This window comes from Saccopteryx bilineata, chromosome 10, assembly GCF_036850765.1.
Source record: "Saccopteryx bilineata isolate mSacBil1 chromosome 10, mSacBil1_pri_phased_curated, whole genome shotgun sequence".
In the NCBI taxonomy this organism is placed as follows: Eukaryota; Metazoa; Chordata; class Mammalia; order Chiroptera; family Emballonuridae; genus Saccopteryx; species Saccopteryx bilineata.
In genome coordinates, this window is record NC_089499.1 from 7,567,938 (window position 1) to 7,594,549 (window position 26,612).

The 26,612-nt window shown below is 43.9% G+C and overlaps 1 protein-coding gene across 1 annotated transcript in view; it reads left to right on the plus strand.

The window, feature by feature from the left end:
- The window catches only part of SMARCC1 (SWI/SNF related, matrix associated, actin dependent regulator of chromatin subfamily c member 1), a 147,457-nt gene that overhangs the window by 5,224 nt on the left and 115,621 nt on the right, over positions 1-26,612 (plus strand). Inside the window, exons 2-4 of the mRNA XM_066245840.1 lie at positions 3,824-3,943; positions 17,500-17,585; positions 24,819-24,900. Coding sequence (XP_066101937.1) covers positions 3,824-3,943; positions 17,500-17,585; positions 24,819-24,900 — 288 coding nt within the window. The remainder of the gene's footprint in view (positions 1-3,823; positions 3,944-17,499; positions 17,586-24,818; positions 24,901-26,612) is intronic.

The window sequence follows — 26,612 nt, forward strand, 5'->3', positions numbered from 1 at the left end:
TGCTGAGGATGGCTCCATAGCCTCACCTTAGGCGCTAAAATAAACTGCTCTAAAAAATTAGGGGATATTTTATTGCTTCATGTTCATTTTGAAACATCCCCTAATTTTTGTGAGCAGTATAGCTCGGTTGCCTGAGCAACAAAGCAATGGCCCCTTGGGGGCTCGCCTGGTAGATCCCCTGCTGGATTTCCTTTGAGGCACATTCGGGAGTTTGTTGTCTGCCTCCCTGCTTCTCATTTGATAAAATAAAAAGAAAAAAAAAATCCCAAAAAGAACATGAGTCACTTAAATCCTCACAATATAGACCTGGTCTGATAGCTCAGTTGGTTAGAGCGTGTCCTGATACACAAAGGTTGCAAGTTCAATCCCCAGTGTGGGCACATATGGGAATAGATTGATGTTTCTCTCTCTCTTTCAAATCAATAAAAATTTTAAAAAAGTAAATGAACAGTGCTGTAGAGGCTACCTTACAAAAAGAGAGAAACATTTAAATAAAAAAATCCTCGGCCTGACCTGTGGTGGCGCAGTGGATAAAGCGTCGACCTGGAAATGCTGAGGTCGCCGGTTCGAAACCCTGGGCTTGCCTGGTCAATGCACATATGGGAGTTGATGCTTCCTGCTCCTCCCCCCTGTCTCTCTCTCTCCTCTCTCTCTTCTCTCTCTCTCTCTCTCTCTCTCTCCCCCCTCCTCTCTAAAATGAATAAATAAAATAAAATAAAAATAAAAAAATAAAGTAAAAAAATCCTCATAACAGTCTGGAATGATAGACTTCATTGTACACATTAGAGGAACCCGAGGCTCTGGATTCGAGGAATTTCTCTAAGATTACAGTTAGGAGTGGCAGATTTGCGATTCAGTGGATCCTGCCTGGCTCCAAATTCTGATTACGCCCCCTCCTTTTTTTTACTACACATCCCTCTCTTTAAGGATCTCACACTTTGTGGAAAAGATAGACAAAGACACCTACTTGTAAAACCCAGGTGGTTGCAAATTGATGGAGAACTTCCTTGTATTGTTTTCATTTTTTAAATGCCCTCAGTAGGTGTTCAGTAAATATTTGTTCAATGAGTGAACAGATTAAACTAGTCTCAGAACCTAGGTTTAGCAACACAAGATAGAGTGAATACCTTTTGACTGGGATAAGCTTCAGCTAGGCCAGAGGAGTCTGGAGAAGGTGACCACTTTAGATACGAGGAAGCAAGACCAGAGAGTTTATTTGCCTGAGGTTGCATTTTAGGTCTAGTGGCAGTGCAGAAGCTTGTTCACCTACCTGGTTGCCCCTCTTTGTGTTGTTTACGTCTCTTTCATCCTAACTTTGATCAAAATGAGGCTGCATTTCTGTCTTTTTTTCTCAGTGGTTTTCAGATTATGAAACTTGATTGATCTCATATTGATTCAACTCAGACACCTTGGAGGTGAAGTATGTAGCCATAGCTGTTCCTGAAGTTTGGCTAGTTCCTGATAGAAGATTTAAGATATCAGAATGATTTAGATTTAAGGATGATCACTAAAAAAGACTAGATTGCTTAAGGAAAGCATTTAAATGCTCTTTACATAAATTATTTAACAATTAAAGACAGGTTTTTGTTTTGTTTTTTGCGGGAGAGAGAGGGATACAGGAAGGGAGAGAGATGAGAAGCATCGGTTCTTTGTTGCGGTTCCTTAGTTGTTCATTGATTGCTTTCTCATCTGTGCCTTGACCATGGGGCTACAGCAGACCAAGTGACCCCTTGCTCAAGCCAGTGACCTTTGGGCTCAAACCAGCACCATAGGGTCACGTCTATGTTCCCATGCTCAGGCTGGTGACCTTGCGCTCAACGTTGTGAACCTGCGCTCAAGCTGATGAGCCCCTGCTCAAGCCAGCAAGCTCGGGGTTACAAACCTGTGTCCTCAGGATCCCAGCCCAGTGCTCTATCCACTGCACCACTGCCTGGTCAGGCAAAGACAATTTTTTTATGGACTGTTTGCTACAATAAGATTATTTTGGGAGAAGTTAAAAATATCCTGCTCACAAAAATTAGGGGATATTTAAAAAAAATATGAAGCGATAAAATGTCCCCTAATTTTTGTGAGCAGTATACTTTATTAATGCCATATGTAATATAAAGCAGATTTATCAGTAAAACTTTTTAAACATATCTTCCTAACTTTCTTAACCAAGATACTAAAAAAATTGTCTTAAGTAAAATATGACGTTGAACTACAGACCGACAGGAACAGAGGGAGATGAGAAGCATCAATCATCAGTTTTTCATTGTGACACCTTAGTTCATTGATTGCTTTCTCACATTTGCCTTGAATGCGGGTCTTCAGCAGACCGAGTAACCCCTTGCTTGAGCCAGCGACCTTGGGCTCAAGCTGATGAGCTTTGTTTTTTGCTCAAGCCAGATGAGCCTGCGCTCAAGCTGGTGACCTCAGGGTCTCGAACCTGGGTCTTCCACATCTCAGTCTGACGCTCTATCCACTGCACCACCACCTGGTCAGGCAATCTTTTTTGACTTATTCTCAAGTCACATAGTATCACTTTTGTATTCTGTTAGTTACAAATGAGTTCCTGAAGATGATCCTGATTACATAGAAGAGGGCATAGATCACACCTCTTGGTGAGAGGAGTGTCAAAGAATTTCTGGCTAGCGTGCGGAGGACCCGGGTTCGATTCCGGCCAGGGCACACAGGAGAAGCGCCCATTTGCTTCTCCACCCCTCCGCCGCGCTTTCCTCTCTGTCTCTCTCCTCCCCTCCCGCAGCCGAGGCTCCATTGGAGCAAAGATGGCCCGGGCGCTGGGCATGGCTCTGTGGCCTCTGCCTCAGGCGCTAGAGTGGCTCTGGTCGCAACATGGCGACACCCAGGAGGGTCGCAACATGGCGACGCCCAGGATGGGCAGAGCATCGCCCCCTGGTGGGCAGAGCATCGCCCCTGGTGGGCGTGCCGGGTGGATCCCGGTCGGGCGCATGCGGGAGTCTGTCTGATGTCTCTCCCTGTTTCCAGCTTCAGAAAAATGAAAAAAAAAAAAAAAAAGAATTTCTGGGCCTGTTTTAAAACAACAAAGTTTGCTCTCTGGCGACAGAATATTTACATCCACTCCACATACAGAATACATTGGCCAGTAGATCTCATCCTGTTGTAGCGTCGGGCTCCAGGTTGAGGTCCGGAATCTCACCATCTAAGGTACAGGTGAGACAGGCTGGGTTTACTTTCTTAGGCAGGGGATTTTTCATTCTGAAGATCTGTTAACTAAAGAGCCTCTTAGGAGGTGGTGCTTGGGGGAGGGTGGAGGAGTTGATTAAAAAAGAAAAATTTGTGGACATGGACAACAGTGTGGTGATTGCCAGGGGGCATTGGGGGGACTTGGAGGAGGGTGTGGGGGATAAATAGTGATGGACGGAGACTTGACTTGGGGTGGTGAGCATGCAGTAGAGTACAGATGATGCAGAATTGAAACCTGTATAATTTTGTTACTCAGTGTCACCCCAATAAAAAAGGGGGGTGAAGCCCTGGCCTGAGAGCTGGGTTGGTTAGGGTGTCGTCTTGAAACGGAAGTTTGCTGGTTCAATCCCTAGTTGGGCACGTACAGGAACAGATCAATGTTTGTGTGTCTCTCTCTCTTCCTCTCTAAAATCAATAAAGAAATTAAAAAAGAGAAAGAGACTGTTGTCTCTCCCTCCCTGCTACCCCAGTATTTGTTTTTGTAAGCTCCTTTTCAGCAGTGAGCACATCTCATTTGTAAATCTGCCCCCATGCCAGTGCTTAGAGGTCCTGAGAAGTAAGGTAACCTTCTCCTGTATGACTGCCCCAGTTTTTGAGTTTCTGTCTTTTCTTGCAGTATGTCCATGCAGATGCGCCTACCAATAAAACCCTGGTTGGGCTCGTGGTGCAGCTTCTCCAGTTCCAGGAGGATGCCTTTGGAAAGCATGTCACCAACCCGGCCTTCACCAAACTCCCTGTAAGTACCTCAGCTTTTAGCTATTGAACGTCACTGCTTTTTCACTGTAGGAATTTTCCCTAGAAGGAGTCATTTAACATTTACATTAAACATCACAATGAGCCTGACCAGGCAGTGGCGCAGTGGATAGAGTGTTGGACTGGGATGCAGAAGGACCCAGGTTCGAGACCCCGAGGTCGCCAGCTTGAGCGCGAGTTCATCTGGCTTCAGCAAAAATCTCACAGCTTGGACCCAAGGTCGCTGGCTTGAGCAAGGGGTTACTCAGTTTGCTGATGGCCTACAGTCAAGGCACATATGAGAAAGCAATCAATGAACAACTAAGGTGTCGCAATGAAAAACTGATAACTGATGCTTCTCATCTCTCTCCTTTCCTGTCTTTGTCTGTCTGTCCCTATCTATCCCTCTCCCTGACTCTCTCTCTGTCCCTGTAAAAAAGAACAACAAAAAATACACATCACAATGGTTATTAGGTAGGTTTAGCTATTAGTGTTTTATCGTGTTGTAGTCACCTTGCAGTTTCTGCTGTGCCGGATCTTTTCCATGCTTTCAGTTCTTGTGGCTAGAATACAACTCAGTGGAATTTTTATATTTTGTAGGTAAGAGTCTTCTGCGCTTGTCTGAGAATATAATTTTGTTCTAGCAATTGACATTTTGATAGTTTGGCTTGGTATAGAAATGTGGGGTTATTTATTTTTGTTTGCAGTCTGTAGGTAGGGATCACTTCTTGGTCTTTTGGCTAAGATCAAGTGTTGAAATCTGTAGGTTTTGTTCTCGCTCTTGTTTTTAGTTTATTGTGTTTGTTTTTTTTTTTTTGCAGAGACAGAATGAGAGTCAGAGAGAGGAATAGATAGGGACAGACAGACAGGAATGGAGAGAGATGAGAAGCATCAATCATCAGTTTTTCATTGCAACACCTTAGTTGTTCATTGATTGCTTCCTCATATGTGCCTTGACCATGGGGCTACAGCAGACCGAGTAACCCCTTGCTCAAGCCAGAGACCTTGGGTTCAAGCTAGTGAGCTTTGCTCAAACCAGATGAGCCAGCGCTCAAGCTGGCGACCTCGGGGTCTCGAACCTGGGTCCTCTGCATCCCAGTCCAACACTCTATCCACTGAGCCACCACCTGGTCAGGCGGTTTTGTTCTCTTTTTAACATCTGATTTTGTAGAGAACAATCTCTTGATTACCCCTTCTTTTTTTATGCTTTTTATTTGAAATTTAGAAAAATATTTAGTTATGATAAGGTATGATCTGAAGACTTACTTATATTTCTTTAGCTCAGGGACCATTCAGTCTCTCAGTCTTCTCTGTATTTTGGTTTTTGGGGTTTTTTTTGGTGGAGAGTCAGAGAGAGGGACAGATAGGGACAGAGAGGAAGGGAGAGATGAGAAACATCAATTCTTCGTTGCACCACCTTAGTTGTTCATTGATTGCTTTCTCATATGTACCATGACTAGGGGGGCTAGAGCAGAGTGAGTGACCTCTTGCTCAAGCCAAGTAACCTTGGGCTCAAGCTAGCGACCAATTCTACCAGTGTATGGTAGAACATGGTGAACCAATTCTACCATGTCTATGATCCCACGCTCAAGCCAGGAACCCTGTTCTCAAGCCGGATGAGCCCTCACTCGAGCCAGCAACCTTGGGGTTTCGAACCTGGGTCCTCTGCACCCCAGGCTGATGCTCTGTCCATGGTGCCACCACCTGGTCAAGCTTGTATACTTTTATTTATATATATATTAAAAAAAATTTTTTTTTCTAATTTTTTTCTTATTTTTTAATTTTTTACAGAGACAGTGAGTCAGAGAGAGAGAGGGATAGACAGGGACAGACAGACAGGAACAGAGAGAGATGAGAAGCATCAATCACTAGCCTTTCATTGTGCGTTGCAACACCTTACATATTCATTGATTGCTCTCTCACATGTGCTCTGACCGCGGGCCTTCAGCAGACCGAACAACCCCTTGCTTTAGCCAGCAACCTTGAGTTCAAGCTGGTGGGCTTGTTGCTCAAACCAGATGAGCCCGCGCTCAATCCGGTGAGCTCGGGGTCTCGAACCTGGGTCCTCCGCATCCCAGCCCAACGCTCCATCCACTGCACCACTGCCTGGTCAGGCACATTTAACTTTTTAAGAAACTGTCAAATTGTTTTCTAGATGGTTATTCCATGTATCATCCAGCAGTGTGTGAGAGTCCTGATTACATCAGTGGTAGTCAATCTGTTTCCTACCACCCACTAGTGGGCGTTCCAGCTTTCATGGTGGGCAGTAGTGGAGCAGCCAAAGTATAAATAAAAAGATAGATTTAACTATAGTAAGTTGTTTCATAAAGATTTATTCTGCCAAACTTAACGAAAACCCGACATAAAGTACTTGGTAAGTAATTATTATTATATGCTTTAACTTGCTGTAACTCTGCTTTATACATTTTATAAAGTAAAGTTACTTCCCTACTTTATAAATTACCACTACTGTGGAACCAGTGGGCAGTTAGAAAATTTGACTACTGACAGATACAAAGGTGGGCGGTAGGTATAAAAAGGTTGACTACCCCTGCTTTACATTCTCTGACATGTAGGACTTAGCTTGTACAATTTTACCCTTTATGATGGGTATGTACTGGAATTTCATTGTATTTTTTTAAAACAGTTTTTATTTTCGTTTGCATGACCAGTGGTGGCACAGTGGGATAGAGTGTCAACATGGGACGCTGAGGACCTAGGTTTGAAATTCCAAAGTTACTGGCTTGAGTGTGGGCTCATCTGGCTTTAGCGCAGTCTCATTGGCTTGAGTGTGGGATCATAGACATGACCCCATGGTCACTAGCTTGAGTCTGTGGTCGCTGGTTTGAACAAGGGGTCACTGGCTCAGCTGGAGTCCCCCAATCAAGGCACCTATGAGAAGCAATCAGTGAACAACTAAGGTGCCACAACTGTGAGTTGATGCTTCTCATCTCTCTCCATTCCTGCCTACCTGTCTCTCTCACCAAAATATAATAAATAAATATTTTTTTATTGGTTTTATAGAGAGAGGAGGGGAGGAGTAAGAAGTATTAAATCATAGTTGCTTCACTTTAGTTGTTCATTAATTCCTTGTTGTACATGCCTTGATGAGGCAAGCCCAGGGTTTTGAACCGGTGATCTCAGCATTCCAGGTCAATGCTCTTATCCATTGTACCACTGCAGGTTAGGCTCATTGTCCTTTTTTTTTTTTTTTTTTTTTTTTTGAGACAGAGAGAAGGACAGTTAGGGACACACAGGGACACACCAGAAGGGAGAGAGATGAGAAGCATCAATTCTTCGTTGCAGCACCTTGGTTGTTCATTGATTGATTTCTTTTATGTGCCTTGACCGGGGGGCTACAGTGGATCGAGTGACCCCTTGCTCAAACCAGATGAGCCCGCGCTCAAGCTGGGGACTTCGGGGTTTCAAACCTGCGTCCTCTGTGTCCCAGTCTGATGCTCTATCCTCTGTGCCACCTCAGGGTCAGGCCAGGCTCATTGTACTTTTAATTAGTAATTTTACAGGGACTAATGATAATGATGTTAAACATCTTTTTATGTGGTTATTGACTATTTGTACATCATCTTTTGTGAGTTGTTCATTCAAATGATTTTTTTATTTGGTCCCCAAGATCAACCCCACATTTAGAGATTTCCTAGAAAGATTCGTGGAACTCATGGGACAGCTGTACTCACAACTAAGATTTGTTACAGCTGTTGTATATAGTGAGTATATGATGCCTGGCCTGTGATGGCGCAGTAGATAAAGAGTTGACCTGGAATGCTGATGTCACCTGTTCGATACCCTGGGCTTGCCTGGTCAAGGCACATACAGGAAGCAGCAACTACAAATTGATGCTTCTTGCTTCTCCTCGTCTTTCTCTCTCTCTCTCTCAAAAAAGTGTATGATGTAGTCAGATCACAAGGGGAAACAACATGGGTGTGGTCTGGGGGAATCCCTGCTGCATACTTCCTGCTCTCCCTCACAGGAGGGGTCACGCAGAGAGCACTCTTCCTCCAACAGCGAGAAGGTGCAGTGCATGTGTAGTGTTGCTGCCCGGGGAAGTCCATTAGAGACTCACACCCAAGGTTTTTGGAGGGTTTATACCTTTTTATTTTCTTTTTAAGCAAAAGAGAGACAGAAAGGGAGAGAGATGAGAAGCATCACCTCCTACTTGCGTCACTTTGGTTGTTCATGGATTGCTTCTCATATGTGTTTTGAGCGGGGGTGGGGGAATGGGGGCTTGAGCCGAGTCAGTGACCCCTTGCTCAAGCCAGCGACCTTAGGCTTCAGTGACCTTTCAGCTGAAGCCAGTGACCATGGGATCACTTGAGCTGGTACCTTTTGCCTACTTTTGCCTAGAGGATATGAAAATTCCAGGCTCCCAGAAGGAAAGCAGGAATTCATCGTAAACCACACTGCTTGCACAAATAGTCTGGACAAAGTGAACCACCCTTCCTATCTGTTAACTTGATTATGAATACTCAGAATCAAATTCCCAAGTGGCAGTCAAGAGCAAATTGTCAGGCAGGACTTACCAAGGATAGTAATCTCAGGCCTGCTGCAGTCAGTCTTTCCTGCACAGTTGTTTTTTTGTATTTGGAAACTGGAATAGACAGTCAGACAGACTCCCGCATGCGCCCGACCGGGATCCACCCGGCACGCCCACCAGGGGTGCTGCTCTGTCCACCAGGGGGCGCTGCTCTGCCCCTCCGGGGTGTCGCTCTGCTGCGACCAGAGCCACTCTAGCGCCTGGGGCAGAGGCCAAGGAGCCATCCCCAGCGCCCAGGCCATCTTTGCTCCAATGGAGCCTCGGCTGCGGGAGGGGAAGAGAGAGACAGAGAGGAAGGAGAGGGGGGGTGGAGAAGCAAATGGGCGCTTCTCCTCTGTGCCCTGGCCGGGAATCAAACCCGGGTCCCCCGCACGCCAGGCCGATGCTCTTACCGCTGGGCCAACCGGCTAGGGCCCACAGTTGTTTTTTATTATTATTATTATTATTTTTTTAGAGAGAGGAGAGAGGGGGAGAAAGAGAGATAGAGGAGAGAGAGAGAAGGGGGGAGGAGCAGGAAGCATCAACTCCCATATGTACCTTGACCAGGCAAGCCCAGGGTTTCGAACCGGCGACCTCAGCATTTCCAGGTCGACGCTTTATCCACTGTGCCACCACAGGTCAGGCCAGTTGTTTTTTATTAAATAAAAAAGTTTTTATATAGGTTGGATAAAACTTTTTTTATGATATATATATATATATAGCGCAAATGTTTTCTCCCAGTCTGTGATTTACCTTTGTATTTTCTTATCAATATCTTTATTGGACAGAGGAGAGGAAGGGAGAAAGGAAGAGAAACATGGATTTGCTGTCTCACTTCTTTATGCATTTGCTGGGTGATTCTTGTATGTGCCCTGACTGGATATTGAACCCATAACCTTGGCATGTTGGGATGATGTTCCAATCAATTTAGTTACTGGGCCAGGGCCTTATCAGTATCTTTCCAAGAGCAAAATTTTGAGTTTTGAGGATGTTTCCAGTTTATTGATTTTTATAATTTGTGCTTTTTGTGTTCTAAGAAACCTTTACATACTCCTATACTTTTTTTCTAGAAAATTTATTTATTATTTTTTTATTTTTATTTAAAAAAAATTTTTTAATTCATTTTAGAAAGGAGAGGGGGGGGAGAGAGAGAGAGGAGAGAGAGAAAGGGGGAGGAGCAGGAAGCATCAACTCCCATATGTGCCTTGACCAGGCAAGCCCAGGGTTTCGAACCGGCGACCTCAGCATTTCTAGGTCGGTGCTTTATCCATTGCGCCACCACAGGTCAGGCTTTTCTAGAAAATTTATAGTTTGTTTTTACATATTTTGGGTTAATTTTGGTGTACAGTGTGAGGTAAAAGCTGAGGTTCTCATTTTTAATAATATGTCTAGTTATTTTAGTGCCATCATTTGTTGAAAAGATGTTCTTTCCTGTTTGAATTTTCTTGGCACATATACTAGAAATTGGTTGACTAGATGTGTGTGGTTCTACTTATATCTAGATTCTGTTTTCCCTTATTGATCAAATGTTCATCTTTTTGCTAATACCAATTTTTTTTTTTGTTATCATAACTTTGTAAGTTTTTTTTCTACTCTGACCTTTCTGCTTTTTTCCTTGCCGTACTCTACTGGGTAAGTAGAACCTTTGACTCCATATTGAATAGACATGGTTAAGGGAGGAATCTAACCTTGATCTTGTTCTCAGGGGAAAAAAACATTTAGTTTTGTGCTGTTGAGTCTGATGTTAGCTCTAGGGTTTTCATATCTGCCCGTCCTTGAGATTGTGGAAGTTCCTACTATTCCTGGTTTGCTGAGACCCTTTATTATGAATGACTTGAATTTTGTCATGTGCTTTATCTGCATTTTTTGAGATGATCAAAAGGTTTTCCTCCTTCCTTCCTTCCTTCCTTCCTTCCTTCCTTCCTTCCTTCCTTCCTTCCTTCCTTCCTTCCTTCCGTTCTTTAATTTTTTGAACAGAGACAGAGAGAGTCAAAGAGAGGGATAGATAGGGACAGACAGGAACAGAGAGATATGAGAAGCATCAATCATCAGTTTTTCATTGTGATACCTTAGTTGTTTATTGATTGCTTTCTCATATGTGCCTTGACCATGGGCTACAGCAGACCGAGTAATCCCTTGCTCGAGCCGTCGACCTTGGGTCCAAGCTGATGAACTTTGCTCAAACCAGATGAGTCCGTGCTCATACTGGCGACCTTGGGGTCTTGAACCTGGGTCCTCTGCATCCCAGTCCGACGCTCTATCCACTGAGCTACCGCCTGGTCAGGCTTCTCAAGCTGGTAGCAAGACTTTCTCCCAAGAGTAAGGTGCTATTATAAAACTACAGTTGTCCCTTGTACAACATGGGTTTGAACTGCATGGGTACACTTATATTTTTAAGTAAATAACTGAATGGCCAGAGCCATTCTAGTGCTTGAGGCAGAGGCCATGGAGCCATCCTCAGCGCCCGGGCAAACTTTGCTCCAATGGAGCCTCAGCTGCGGGAGGGAAGAGAGTGACAGAGGAGAGGGAGAGTGGGAGAGGTGGAGAAGCAGATGGGCGCTTTTCCTGTGTGCCCTGGCCGGGAATCGAACCTGGGACTCCTGCAGGCCAGGCCAACACTCTAGCACTAAGCCAACCGGCCAGGGCCTTTTGTGTTTTTCTTATTAGTATTTTCTTTCCTCTGGCTTACTTTATTGTAAGAATAGAGAATATAATACATATGTATTTATCTACTTTTTATGTTGTTAGTAAGACTTCTGGTTAACCTAAGCTATTAGTAGTTTAGTTTGTGGTGGAGTCAAAAGTTACAATATATGCAGATTTTCAACTGGGCTGGAGGCCGGTGCCCCTAATCCTCATGTTGTTCAAGGGTCAACTGTTATTATTTCTCTTGCTGATAAAATTGGGAGCTATGTCTAGAAAGCACTATTTCAGGGGTCCCCAAACTACGGCCCGCGGGCCACATGCGGCCCCCTGAGTCTATTTATCCGGCCCCCACCGCACTTCCAGAAGGAGCACCTCTTTCATTGATGGTCAGTGAGTCTTTCACAGGTGCATCTGCATCCTGTGCTCCTCTAGTACTGTATATGGTGGCACCGCAAAGCACGGTGTCGCTCATGTACAGTACTACTTCTGGTGACGCGGGACGTACGCGTCACAGCTCCGGAAGCGTGTCATATCACTTGTTACGGCTAGCAGTGACAAATATGGAACCGACATTGACCATCTCATTAGCCAAAAGCAGGCCCATAGTTCCCATTGAAATACTAGTCAGTTTATTGATTTAAATTTACTTGTTCTTTATTTTAAATATTGTATTTGTTCCCGTTTTGTTTTTTTACTTTAAAATAAGATATGTGCAGTGTGCATAGGGATTTGTTCATAGTTTTTTTATAGTCTGGCCCTCCAACGGTCTGAGGAACAGTGAACTGGCCCCCTGTGTAAAAAGTTTGGGGACCCCTGCACTATTTTAAACGTTAAAGTGTACAAAGAAACTTATGAATTATTGATTGTCATACTTTTAGGTAAAAGGGTTCTGGAGTCAAAGTGTTGTGTTTTTATCCCCAGAATTGTTTTCAGGTGTGAAGATGACTGAATTTTTTAGAGCCTTCTTGGTTTCTTGGATACGCTTAGTTTTTGCTCCTTCATTCACTTCTCACATTCGTTTTCTAACACAGCCATTTTTTTGATAAATAGGCCAAATGTGACATTTTAACATGTGTACTCAGCCCACAGAAACACACTGTCCTGTCCCTCTCCTTTTCACCACTTGTTAGCGCCACCTTGTCATTAATTAATTAGTCAAAGAGATAAGGACGCCTGACCTGTGGTGGCGCAGTGGATAAAGCGTCCACCTGGAAATGTTGAGGTCACAGGTTCGAAACCCTGGACTTGCCTGGTCAAGGCACATATGGGAGTTGATGCTTCCAGCTCCTCCCCCCTTCTCTCTCTCTCTCCTCCCTCCCTCCCCCCCCCTCTCTCTCCCCCTCTCCCTCTCCTCTCTAAAATGAATAAATAAAAAAATTAAAAAAAAGAGATAAGGACACGGGCACATTTAAAACCTTAGATGTAGTTTTTCTAGGTTTCATTCTGCTCTGCAAAATTTTATATGAGCTATAAATAGGATGAAACCATTTACATATATCAGAATTAGATTAGACTGAATTTCTAATTTAGCTGCTAGAGATAGAACAGCTTATCAAAAGCAAAGTGGCCACAGAGCTGGGATTAGCTGCAGCCTGCTAGAGCTGTCTCTGACCCCCAGAGTCTCTGACTGGGGTGTGCAGCTGCTGAGATCTCTCCTAATCCGGGGTCTCGCTGGCTCTGGACACGTTAGGTTTTGGTACACTGTTCATTCTTTAGGTTTTTAAAATATTAATCAAGAGGAATTTACCATTAATCTGTGCTTCTGCTTCAGAGGATGTTTAAGAACATGAGCTTTGGTATTTGAAGCGCATCCATCCCGGCAGTCAGAGCAAGGCCTCTGCAGGGTGGGGGTAGATGGGATGAGGGTTGAGAGGGGAAATGCAGTCAGGGCCAAGTGGATGTCCCTGTTTCTTGTCTGCCTGCAGCTCTGCTTCTTCTGACTCAGGTCTGTTACTTTCTTTATCTGGGTGAGTCTGATACTGAGCTTTTCATGAGGATCGGAACCCCAGATCCACTTTTATGCAAGCTCTAAGAATCCTTGATGTATGATGTGTGTTCCTTTTTGTATTTTATTCTGTGACATACATTTTTCTTGTATTTTATTACTGGAGCTAGTGCCCACCACAAGTTCCTGAACTTCTCTTTTGATTACATCTTAACACTCGAAAATTGAAGGGCTCAGTTTTCTACTTTTTCATTTATCGTTTGTCTATATAGTGGATGATAGAAGTTATCTGTCTTAAGTGTATATGATAATGATTTAAGTTTTCAAATTTAGTATCTGTCCAAAAATTGACCTTAATATTTTATTATTCTGGTCTGTTCAATATATATTTCCCAGTTAGCATAGCTCTGACTTTTTAAATTATTTTAGTACAGTTGACCTTGAGAAAGTTTTTATGGATTACCTACATTGTCAGGCATTCTGCTGAATATTAGTGTTAAAGATTTGAGTACAACACTGTTCCTGTCCTCCAGGAGTTCATATTGCAGAGAAATCTGTCAAGTAGTCATGTCAGTATTGTGCTGTGAGTGGTGTGAAGTGTGTAGTAGTGATGATGTGCATATGTGGTGTGAGAGAACATTTTGGCCCAATAACTGGCAGTTCTGGGAAGGCTTAGTAGGAGAACTAAGTCTCATTCTACTCTAGTAAATATAGACCTAACACATTATTCTAATTTAAGATGTGAATGCTACAAAATTAAAGACTTGCACATTTTTTTGGTAAATAACAAGTTGTCAATATGAATTTCATTCCAATATTCTTTTTTATTTTTATTATTTTAAAAAGTATTTCTATTTATTGATTTCAGAGAGAGAGAGAGAGAGAAACATCAAACTGTTTCTGTGTGTGCTCTGACTGGGGATTGAACCAGCAGTCTTTGAGTATTGGGATGATGCTCTAACCCAGGGGTCGGGAACTTTTTTGGCTGAGAGAGCCATGAACGCCACATTTTTTTTTTTTTTTTTTTTTTCATTTTTCTGAAGCTGGAAACCGGGAGAGACAGTCAGACAGACTCCCGCATGCGCCCAACCGGGATCCACCCGGCGCGCCCACCAGGGGCAACGCTCTGCCCACCAGGGGGCGATGCTCTGCCCATCCTGGGCGTCGCCATGTTGCGACCAGAGCCACTGTAGCGCCTGAGGCAGAGGCCACAGAGCCATCCCCAGCGCCCGGGCCATCTTTGCTCCAATGGAGCCTTGGCTGCAGGAGGGGAAGAGAGAGACAGAGAGGAAAGCGCGGCGGAGGGGTGGAGAAGCAAATGTGCGCTTCTCCTGTGTGCCCTGGCCGGGAATCGAACCCGGGTCCTCCGCACGCTAGGCCGACGCTCTACCGCTGAGCCAACCGGCCAGGGCATGCCACATATTTTAAAATGTAATTCTGTGAGCGCCATACAATGACCCGTGTACATTACGCATTATCCAATAAATATTTGGTGTTGTCCCGGAGGACAACTGTGATTGGCTCCAGCCACTCGCAACCATGAACATGAGCGATAGAAAATAAATGGATTGGAATACATGAGAATGTTTTATATTTTTAACGTTATTATTTTTTTATTAAATATTTGCGAGCCAGATGCAGCTATCAAAAGAGCCACAGGTTCCCGACCACTGCTCTAACCAACCAAGCTATCCAGCTAGTGCTAGATACTCTATTTTTTTTAATTTATTCATTTTAGAGAGGAGAGGGAGACAGAGAGAGAGAGAGAGAGATGAGAGACTGAGAGAGAGAAGGGGAGGAGGAGCTGGAAGCATCAACTCCCATATGTGCCTTGACCAGGCAAGCCCAGGGTTTCTTTTTTTTTTAATTTATTCATTTTTAGAGAGGAGAGACCGAGAGAGAGAAGGGGGAGGAGCTGGAAGCATCAACTCCCATATGTGCCTTGACCAGGCAAGCCCAGGGTTTCGAACCGGCGACCTCAGCATTTCCAGGTCTACGCTTTATCCACTGCGCCACCACAGGTCAGGCTAAGCCCAGGGTTTCGAACTGGCAACCTCAGCACTTCCAGGTCGACGCTTTATCCCACTGCTCCACCACAGTTCAGGCCTCTTATTTTTTTTTTTTTAATAGATTGATTTTAAACAGAAAGGAAGGGGGAGAGAAAGAGAAACATTAATTTGTTGTTCAACTTATTTACACATTCATTGGGTTTTTTTGTGTGTGTGACAGAGAGAGGGACAGATAGGGACAGACAAGAAATGAGAGAGATGAGAAGCATCAATTCTTTGTTGCAGCACCTTAGTTGTTCACTGATTGCTTTCTCACATGTGCCTTGATGGGGCGGGGGGGGGGGAGGGGGCTACAGCAGACTGAGTAACCCCTTCCTCAAGCCAGCAACCTTGGGCTCAAGCTGGTGAGCTTTGCTCAAACCGGACGAGCCCACGCTCAAGCTGATGACCTCGGGGTCTCGAACCTGGGTCCTTTATATCCCAGTCCGACGCTCTGTCCACTGCGTCACCTCCTGGTCAGGCTTATTTATTACTGAATAAAATTTTTGCGAGAAAATATACATAACATAAAATTTAACGTTTTAATCATTTTTTAAAAACTTTTTGAAGCCTCAAGTGTGGAATTTTTTTTTCTTTTTTTAATTAATTTTTAGAGAGGAGAGAGAGTAAGAGAGAGAGAGAGAGAGAGAGAGAGAAGGGGGAGGGAGCAGCAGGAAGCATCAACTCCCATATGTGCCTTGACCAGGCAAGCCCAGGGTTTTGAACCGGTGACCTCAGCATTCCAGGTCGACACTTTATCCACTGCGCCACCACAGGTCAGGCATCATTTAAAAAAAAAATTTATTGATTTCAGTGAGAGAAGAAGAGAGAGAGTAGGAGAGATACAGGAACATAGAGCTGTTCCTGTATGTGCCCTGACAGGGAATTGAACTGACAACCTCTGTGCTTCAGGACAATGCTCTAACCAACCAAATCATCCAGCCAGGGCAACATTTTAATCATTTCTAAGTGTACAGTTCATTGGTATTACATACATTTATATATTTGGGAAACATTGCCACTATCCATCTCCAGAACCCTTTGGTTTTCCCAGACTGTACCTCTGTAACCATTAAATGGTAACTCCCCATTTCTCCTCCTTTCCAGCCACTAGCAACCACTATTCTATTTTCTGTGTCTCTTGATACCATGTAGTTCTTTTCATTATACTATTTTGTCACAATAATTTTTTTTTTTAACTCAGACCAGGATCCACCCAGCAAACCCACTAGGGGACAATGCTCTACCCATCTGGGGCCTTACTCCATTGCTTTGCAACCGAGTTCTTAGTAGCTGAAGTGGAGGCCATGGGGCCACCTTGCTCCAGTAGAGCTATAGCTGCAAGAGGAGAAGAGAGAGAGAAGCAAGATGGGGAGAGAAGCAGATGGTCGCTTCTTCTGGGTGCACTGGCTGGTAATTGAACCTGGGAGATCCGCATACTGGGCTGATGCTCTACCACTGAACCAAATGGCCAGGGCCAGTAGTTTTCAGAAAAAAAAAATTCATGATGTATTTCTAACTTCATATAGCCTTTTGATGATCAGGTCATACTAACTTGCCTGACCTGTGTGGTACAGTGGATAAAGCGTTGACCTGGAACACTGAGGTCGCCAGTTCAAAACCCTGGACTTGCCTGGTCAGGGCACATATGGGAGTTGATACTTCCTGCTCCTCCCTCTCCCTTCTCTCTCTCTCTCTCTCTCTCTCGCTCTCGCTCTCTCTCCTCTCTAAAAATTAATAAAATAAAAAAAATAAAATAAAAAGGTCATACTAACTTTTACTTCTGTAATGTGGAAATCACTCAGCACTTAATTTATTTGAGATTTTATAATTTATTTGATTTTATTTATAATCCATAAAATGCAAATCTGATAAATTGTACAGATATTAGTTATAGGTTTATATGTAGTTAAATATAGTGTATAGTGTTTCAGTGGTTGTTAAAGTACAGCAAGAATCTAGTTATAATTTTTGGTAATTAAAGTCAGGAAACTAAATGGGAAAAAATTTAATCTGTATATATCTTATTCTACAAGAAAACCATATTGTTGGAAATTGTTACTGGAATTTTATATGCTCTAAAATTCAAATTTTATACTTACCAATGGAGTTTGTCATGTATCTGTTTTGTCCATTATGTTTCCTGCTGAAACATTTTGATGTCTCTTTTGTAAGTCTTTTTTTTTTTACAGACTTGACTTAAAGAGTAATATATTAATTGAATTCGAAAAGAAATGTTTTTATTTTTAGAAAATTTTCTTTATACCTCAGTTTGTTCCAGAAAGTATTTGAGTTGTTGATATCTTTGAGTTTATAAAACTTAGAATTTAGACATAAGTAATTTTGTCGGAATCTTTATTTTTCTTATGTGTAACTTGTATCATTTTTAGGCAAAATGTTTCATGGATTTCAAAGCTGGAGGCAGCTTGTGTCACATTCTTGGGGCTGCTTACAAGTATAAAAATGAGCAGGGATGGTAAGTTTTTATATTTCTTTACATGTTTTGATGTGATATAGAAGTTATTTTATTATTAATTTTTTTTGTATTTTTCCAAAGTGAGAAATGGGGCAGAGGGCAGCAGACAGACTCCTGCATGTGCCCAACTGGGATCCACTTGGCATGCCCACCAAGGGGCAATGCTCAGCCCATCTGGGTTATTGCTCCGCTGCAACTGGAGCCATTCTAGTTCCTGAGGCAGAGGCCATGGAGCCATCCATCTTCAGCGCCCGGGCCAACTTTGCTCCCATGGAGCCTTGGCTGCAGGAGGGAAAGAGAGAGAGAGGAGAGGGGGAAGGGTGGAGAAGCAAATGGTCTCCTTTCCTGTGTGTCCTTGTCAGGAATTGAACCCAGAACTTCCACATACTGGGCCGACACTCTACCACTGTGCCAACCGGCCAGGACCTAGAAGTTATTTAATGTTAAATCCTGTTCCTTCTTTCTACAGTGTTAGAGACTTCTATAAGTATGTTATGATTAACATGCAAAGTAGGATATCTTGTTAGAGCCCTAATGAACTTTGTGTTTATATCCAAGAAAAACATCAAATTATTGCGTTTATTAAGCAAGTTATTTCTCATATATGGTTGTATATAGACAATAGATGAGTGTGTATTATTAGCAAATTATAAGGTAGGCTCACTGTGAAATACATGTGTGTATTATGAACTTAAAATGTGTGGAAAGGTAGCAGACTTAAATGTGCTAGTGAACCAGGCCTTGTCATCCTGCTGGCCCTCCTCAGGACGGACAGCAAGGGAGTCTGGCTCGGAGGAGTCCAGACCCTTGTTAGGCGTGCTGGAAGCAGGATGTCCCTGCTCCTGTTCCTACACTGTTGCTCCGGCTTGCACTCTTTTTTCTTTTTTTCCTTCCTTCTTCCTCTCCCTTCCCCTCCCTCTCTCTGGCCACCACCTCCCTTTCCTTCTGTTCTTTCTTTTTTCTTTTTTTTATTTTATTTAAATTTACTCATTTTTAGAGAGGAGAGGGAGAGACAGAGAGAGAGAGAGAGAGAGGAGAGACAGAGAGAGAGAAGGGGGAGAGGAGCAGGAAGCACCAACTCCCATATGTACCTTGACCAGGAAGTCCAGGGTTTCGAACCGGCGACCTCAGCATTTCCAGGTCGACGCTTTATCCACTGTGCCACCACAGGTCAGGCTCCTTCTGTTCTTTCTTGAACTTGGGTTTTCATCTCAGGTTTAGCTACTAAGACCAGTGAGTGTGTAATGATGGTGGTTATTTATTTTTTATTTTTTTAACAGGGACAGAGAGAGAGAGAAATAGACAGGGACAGACAGACAGGAACGGAGAGAGATGAGAAGCATCAATCATCAGTTTTTCGTTGCGACATCTGAGTTGTTCATTGATTGCTTTCTCATATGTGCCTTGACCGCGGGCCTTCAGACTGAATAACCTCTTGCTCGAGGCAGCGACCTTGGGTCCAAGCTGGTGAGCTTTTGCTCAAACCAGGTGAACCCGCACTCAAGCTGGCGGCGACCTCGGGGTCTCGAACCTGGGTCCTCTGCATCCCAGTCCGACGATCTATCCACTGCGCCACCGCCTGGTCAGGCTGATGGTGGTTCTGAGTTCAAGGTGGTGGGCAGTCATTTGGCAGGGAGGGGTTGAGGGGATGCTGCAGTGTATTGAGTTGTGGTTTTTTGGTGGTTTTGTGTTACAGTTTGTAATTGTAACATTTTTCAGAAAATACTCATATGGCCTGACCTGTGGTGGCGCAGTGGATAAAGCGTCGACCTGGAAATGCTGAGGTCGCCGGTTCGAAACCCTGGGCTTGCCTGGTCAAGGCACATATGGGAGTTGATGCTTCCAGCTCCTCCCCCCTTCTCTCTCTCTGTATCTCTCTCTCTCTCTCTCTCTCTCCTCTCTAAAAATGAATAAATAAAATTATAAAAAAAAAAAACACAAAACAAGAAAATACTCATATAGCTAATTCAATACTTTATGGCTGCAAAATACAAATAAGCATTCACATCAATAATCAGGACAAGTTTATAAGTAAACAATTTATTTATAGTAAATGAAAGAATTAATAGAGTTATGTGTGCGTTGCTGGAACCTTTACTTTATGGGGGAGTCGAATAGATACCGGCTACTTGATTAAGTGAGCGTGAGGGTTTCTTTTATCAGAGGCAGCCTTCTACTTCCAGCTTTAGTGTGACAGATCTTAGCAGAGGATTCGCTGATCTCAGTTGACAACGTGCTTGAGTGTTTCCAGATGCGATTTGGACCCTTGCTCTAGATTCCTGGTTGTAACCTATTCTCTACTTGTTTTCTTGTTCATTTTGTATCCCAAGTGCTGACCTGGACTCCTGAGGACAGAGTCTCAAAGTGGAATGACTTTTCCTAAGTCACCTGTGATGGAACTCACTTTGTGTGCCAGCACAATGAAATATTTTTATCTAAAAGGTTTAAGGTGGCCCTGGCCGGTTGGCTCAGCGGTAGAGCGTCGGCCTAGCGTGCGGAGGACCCGGGTTCGATTCCCGGCCAGGGCACACAGGAGAAGCGCACATTTGCTTCTCCACCCCTCCGCCGCGCTTTCCTCTCTGTCTCTCTCTTCCCCTCCCGCAGCCAAGGCTCCACTGGAGCAAAGATGGCCCGGGCGCTGGGGATGGCTCTGTGGCCTCTGCCTCAGGCGCTAGAGTGGCTCTGGTCGCAACATGGCGACGCCCAGGATGGGCAGAGCATCGCCCCCTGGTGGGCAGAGCATTGCCCCATGGTGGGCGTGCTGGGTGGATCCCGGTCGGGCGCATGCGGGAGTCTGTCTGACTGTCTCTCCATGTTTCCAGCTTCAGAAAAATTAAAAAAAATAAAAAATAAAAATAAAAGGTTTAAGGTGATTTAGAAGGGCATATAAAATAAATGGTCTTTGCCTGACCTGTGGTGGCGCAGTGGATAAAGCATTGACCTGGAATGCTGAGGTTGCCGGTTCAAACCCCTGGGCTTGCCTGGTCAAGGCACATATGGGAGTTGAAGCTTCCTGCTCCTCCCCCCCCTTCTCTCTCTCTCTCTCTCTCTCTCTCTCTCTCTCTCTCTCCTCTAAAATGAATAAATAAATAAAATTAAAAAAAAAGATTTATCAAAATAAATGGTCTTTAAATTTTATTTTTATTTATTTTTTTAGTGAGAATGAGAAAGGGGGACAGATAGGGACAGACAGGAAGAGAGATGAGAAACATCTACTCGTAATTGCGGCACCTTAGTCGTTCATTGATTGTTTTTCATGTGCCTTGACTGGGGGAGCTTCAGCCAGTCCAGGGACTGTGGGCTCATGTCTGTGATCTCAAGCCTGAGATCCTGTGATCAAGCTGGTGAGCCTGCGCTCCAGCCAGTGACTGACCTAGGGATTTCAAACCTGGGACCTCAGCATCTCAGGTCGACGCTCTATACTGCACCACCACCTGGTCAGGCTGGTATATGTTTCTAAATAGAAACTGTGCATCAACAGTTGGAAAGACACAATAAATACTTGATTCTCTATTAACAGATTTATTTAGCTTTTAGTATTCAGATCAAGCTCCACTATTTAAATTTGTTTAATGACTGATTTCAAACTATTTCTTACATTTGTAAAACCGGTTAATTCTCTTCAGCCCCATTATCTGAATCACTTATTAAAAGAAGCCGTTGCTCTGCATGATGAGTGAACGCTGTGTAAGCGCTTCTGTGTGTGATGCCCTCCTGGATATAGTTTTGTTAACAGAACCTGTGAAAGAATGACCTTGTGTTTTGGAAGGGGAGACCACCATACACAGGTCTCTCTCTTTTTTTTTTTTTTTTTTGTATTTTTCTGAAGCTGGAAACGGGGAGGCAGTCAGACAGACTCCCGCATGCGCCTGACCGGGATCCACCCGGCACGCCCACCAGGGGGCGATGCTCTGCCCATCCCGGGCGTTGCTCTGTCTCGACCAGAGCCACTCTAGCGCCTGGGGCAAAGGCCACAGAGCCATCCCCAGCGCCCGGGCCATCCTTTGCTCCAATGGAGCCTTGGCTACAGGAGGGGAAGAGAGAGACAGAGAGGGGGAGGGGTAGAGAAGCAGATGGGTGCCTCTCCTGTGTACCCTGGCCTGGAATCGAACCTGGGACTTCCGCACGCCAGGCTGACACTCTACCACTGAGCCAACCGGCCAGGGCCCACAGGTCTCTTGATCGTGCTCAAAGAACTACGGAAAGCTATCAAGAGTTTTCCGCCCTGGCCCGGTGGCTCAGTGGTAGAGCGTCGGCCTAGCGTATGGAGGACCCGGGTTCGATTCCCGGCCAGGGCACACAGGAGATGCGCCCATTTGCTTCTCCACCCGTCCGCTGTGCTTTCCTCTCTGTCTCTCTCTTCCCCTCCCGCAGCCGAGGCTCCATTGGAGCAAAGATGGCCCGGGCGCTGGAGTGGCTCTGGTCGCAACATGGCGACGCCCAGGAGGGGCAGAGCATCGCCCCCTGGTGGGCAGAGCGTCTCCCCATGGTGGGCGTGCCGGGTGGATCCCGGTCGGGCGCATGCGGGAGTCTGTCTGACTATCTCTCCCTGTTTCCAGCTTCAGAAAAAAGAAAAAAAAAAGAGTTTTCCACTTAGTCGACTGGTAATCTGTCGTCCTGCCAGTTAATGAAAATTGTTTGGAATCTCAAACATACACCTTCCTCAGGAAAGGTTACGGAAGGAGGATACCCAGAAGCCGAAAGGATGGGATTTAAGGAAGAGTTCTGTGTACCTGAGTTATGTCAAGAAACGGTTACTCAGGGCAGGTTTTGCCATATTTATACATGCCATTTTTTTTTTTAATTTTTATTTATTCATTTTAGAGAGAAGAGGGTGAGACAGAGAGAGAGAGAGAGTAGAGACAGAGAGAGAGAGAAGGGAGGAGCTGGAAGCATCAACTCTCATATGTGCCTTGACCAGGCAAGCCTAGGGTTTTGAACTGGCAACCTCAGCATTTCCAGGTCGACACTTTATCCACTGCGCCACCGTAGGTCAGGCTACATGCCATTTTTAAAACTGCAACTAGGTCTATTTTAAATTACCTTAAAATAGTGGACACTTCGCTTAATTACTTCATTGGAATTATTTCAGGAAGCATTTCAGTCTTGTCCTAGCACAGTAATTAAAAAGGCATAATAAATATTAGACCTTGGTCATATTAAATATTATTTTATTGAGTGGTTTGGTTCTTAAAGACACACATTCTATTATCCACTAGGGCTACTTAAGAAGAACTGAAAAACCCTGGTCCTTGTTTTCCAGGTATCTAGTGAGATGTGTCCCCAACAAGGTGGCTCTGGAGTGGGGTGTAACAGCAGTGTGCACAGGATGTGTTAGGACGCGAAGGAAGACAGAAATAGTTTCAGAAAGGAAGTGACTTGTGGACTGATTCTGGAAGTGATAGTGTCAAGCCCTTTGGGTGGTGACATCCCGGAAAGGCTGCAGAGTATAGAGAGAAGGGTTGGCGGTGTGGGAAGCATCTCTAGGGTAAAACAGGGTGACATGAGAATTAGTCATGAGCACTGGACTCAGGCTGCCTGATCCTGGTTAGTATATGGTAGTAGTGATTTTTTTAAGAGTTATAACTTTCATTAACATTTTATTGATCAGTTACTAACAACTTTAACACTATACTGTGCTCTTAATGTATATCTCATTCAGCCCTCATAAAGTCCCATAATGAGCCATTGTGTCATGAAGAAATTAATTCTTAGATTAGTAAGTCACTCCAGACTTTGTTAGTAAAATTGGGTCAGGTTAGAACACAGTGCAGTTTGACTCCACAGCCCACATTGAATCATTAAGCTATATCCTTCTCTCTGGAATTAAAATAGAGCAAAAGCAGAGTAAGTTTGGATAGACAATATGGAGAAAGCTTCAGATTCATAAAGTTTTAATCCTATGAAAATGACTAAGAATAGGTGAAGGCAACATTCAAGTGTTATGCTTGGGACCTTATATAAAGAGACATTGGGGAAAGATTCCAAGTAAAGGTAATAAGATGAATTTCTCTATATTTAGGACAATAGTAATCTCACAAAGAACACAGACATTGTTGGATTTAAAAAAGTGACTTAAATTTTTTATTTTCCATTTATTTGAGAGAGAAAAGGAGGGAGTGAGAGAAGCATCAACTCGTTTTACTTAGTTGCTTCACTCATTTGTGCCTTCATTGATTGCTTGTATGTACTCTGACTGAGGATTGAACTCATGACCTCAGCACACCTGGATGATGCTTTATCCACTGAGCCTCCTGGCCAGGGCTGAAGAATGACTTTTGTTTGTTTGTTTTTTATTTTTCCGAAGTTAGAAGCAGGGAGGCAGTAAGACAGACTCCCACATGCGCCCAACCGGGATCTACCCGGCATGCCCATTAGGGGCACAACCATCTGGGGTGTTGCTCCATTTCAGCCAGAGCCATTCTAGCACCTGAGGTGGAGACCATGGAGCCATCCTCAGTGCCTGGGCCAACTTTGCTCCAATGGAGCCTTGGCTGTGGGAGGGGAAGAGAGAGAGAGAGAGAAAGGAGAGGGGGAGGGGTGGAGAAGCAGATGGGCACTTCTCCTGTGTGCTCTGGGAATTAAACCCGGGACTTCCACACACTGGGCCAATGCTTTACCGCTGAGCCAACCGGCCAGGGCCGAAGAATGACTTTTAAGCATCTACAAAGTTGGTAGACTTTCTTACACTTGAAGAATAGTATAGTAGTTTATTGCCTTTGGATCTATTGACTGCTTTTCTGTATGATGTAAAATACCTTAGATTTATGAAAAATGGGATACTTATAAAACATACTTCATTTTGACTGAAGTGGATCATGGTATCTTAAAATTTAACCATTTAGGTGTTGACACTGCTTCCTTATACTACTGAGAGAATACCCTTATACGTTTTGTAGTCTTATTTTAATTTCTAAATCAGTCCAGCTCATTTGTGTTGAATGCTACAACCAAGTTTTCACTTTTTTTAAAGGTGGGAGAGGCCTGACCTGTGGTGTGGTGGCGCAGTGGATAAGGCGTCAACCTGGAAACACTGAGGTTGCCGGTTCAAAACCCTGGCTTGCCTGGTCAAGGCACATATGGGAGTTGATGCTTCCTGCTCCTCCCCCTTCTCTCTCTCTCTCTCTCTCTCTCTCTCCTCCCCTCTAAAATGAATAAATAAATAAATAAAAATTATATTTAAAAAAAACAAAAATAATGGTGGGAGACAAATAACAAATTATTTTCTTTTAGGCGGAGGTTTGATCTACAGAATCCATCCCGAATGGATCGTAACGTTGAGATGTTTATGAACATTGAAAAAACATTGGTGCAGGTAACTTAGGAAGCTAAATTATTACAAATTTTTTCCTTGGATATACTTTCAGTTCCAAGATTAGTTTCATTAGATTGCCAAAAAATTAGTCGAAGAAAAATTTTCTGAAATCTGTTGTTCTGCTCTTTTTAATGGGTTTTGGAGAGATTAGAGCCATAAAGTAAGATTAAAACTTGTCATTTATGTAATATTGACCTTAAACTTCTGGTGAAATGATCTATGATATTTTTCTTTATTAATTTTGCTAAACCCATTATTTGAATCTTTTTTATATTTACTATATACACTCCCTCATCCCGCTAGTCACTTGTCTATACAGTGATTGTCTTTGGATTGGTTTCATGGTTGTGCCGTAAATATAGATCTTATTTCCCCAACTAGATTATAACCTGGGGAGAAGACACTTAAATTTTTTTCTCTTCTAGTTTTTTATTGATTGGTAATTTATGGTTATTAAATTAACATTCCTACGGAGAGGCAGCTTGCAAAATTTTAGCTAGATATTATCATAACTCAGTGCCTAAAACTTGTCTTATGGACTGTTGGCTACAGAAATAACTGAGTGATTTTTGTTTGTTGGTTGGTTTTGATGATTGCTTGGGTTAATACGTATGTTTTAATCACTGCTATGTGGGCAAAGATGAGCTATAATTTGTAGTCGTACATTTTAAGTAATGTATGTGATTAGCCAGAATGAGGGCACACCGCCTCTCAGGTATAGAGGAGAACACTCACTGCATCAGACGGTTAGGGTAAGTTCAGGTGTAGAGGAGAACACTCACTGCATTAGACGGTTAGGGTGAGTTCAGGTGTAGAGGAGAACACTCTCTGCATCAGACGGTTAGGGTGAGTTCAGGTGTAGAGGAGAACACTCTGCATCAGACGGTTAGGGTGAGTTCAGGTGTAGAGGAGAACACTCACTGCATTAGACGGTTAGGGTGAGTTCAGGTGTAGAGAACACTCACTGCATTAGACGGTTAGGGTGAGTTCAGGTGTAGAGGAGAACACTCACTGCATCAGACGGTTAGGGTGAGTTCAGGTGTAGAGGAGAACACTCTCTGCATCAGACGGTTAGGGTGAGTTCAGGTGTAGAGGAGAACACTCTGCATCAGACAGGGTGAGTTCAGGTGTAGAGGAGAACACTCTGCATCAGACGGTTAGGGTGAGTTCAGGTGTAGAGGAGAACACTCACTGCATCAGACGGTTAGGGTGAGTTCAGGTGTAGAGGAGAACACTCACTGCATCAGACGGTTAGGGTGAGTTCAGGTATAGAGGAGAACACTGCATTAGACGGTTAGGGTGAGTTCAGGTGTAGAGGAGAACACTCACTGCATCAGACGGTTAGGGTGAGTTCAGGTGTAGAGGAGAACACTCACTGCATCAGACGGTTAGGGTGAGTTCAGGTGTAGAGGAGAACACTCACTGCATTAGACGGTTAGGGTGAGTTCAGGTGTAGAGGAGAACACTGCATTAGACGGTTAGGGTGAGTTCAGGTATAGAGGAGAACACTCACTGCATCAGACGGTTAGGGTGAGTTCAGGTATAGAGGAGAACACTGCATTAGACGGTTAGGGTGAGTTCAGGTGTAGAGGAGAACACTCACTGCATCAGACGGTTAGGGTGAGTTCAGGTATAGAGAACACTCACTGCATTAGACGGTTAGGGTGAGTTCAGGTGTAGAGGAGAATACTCACTGCATTAGACGGTTAGGG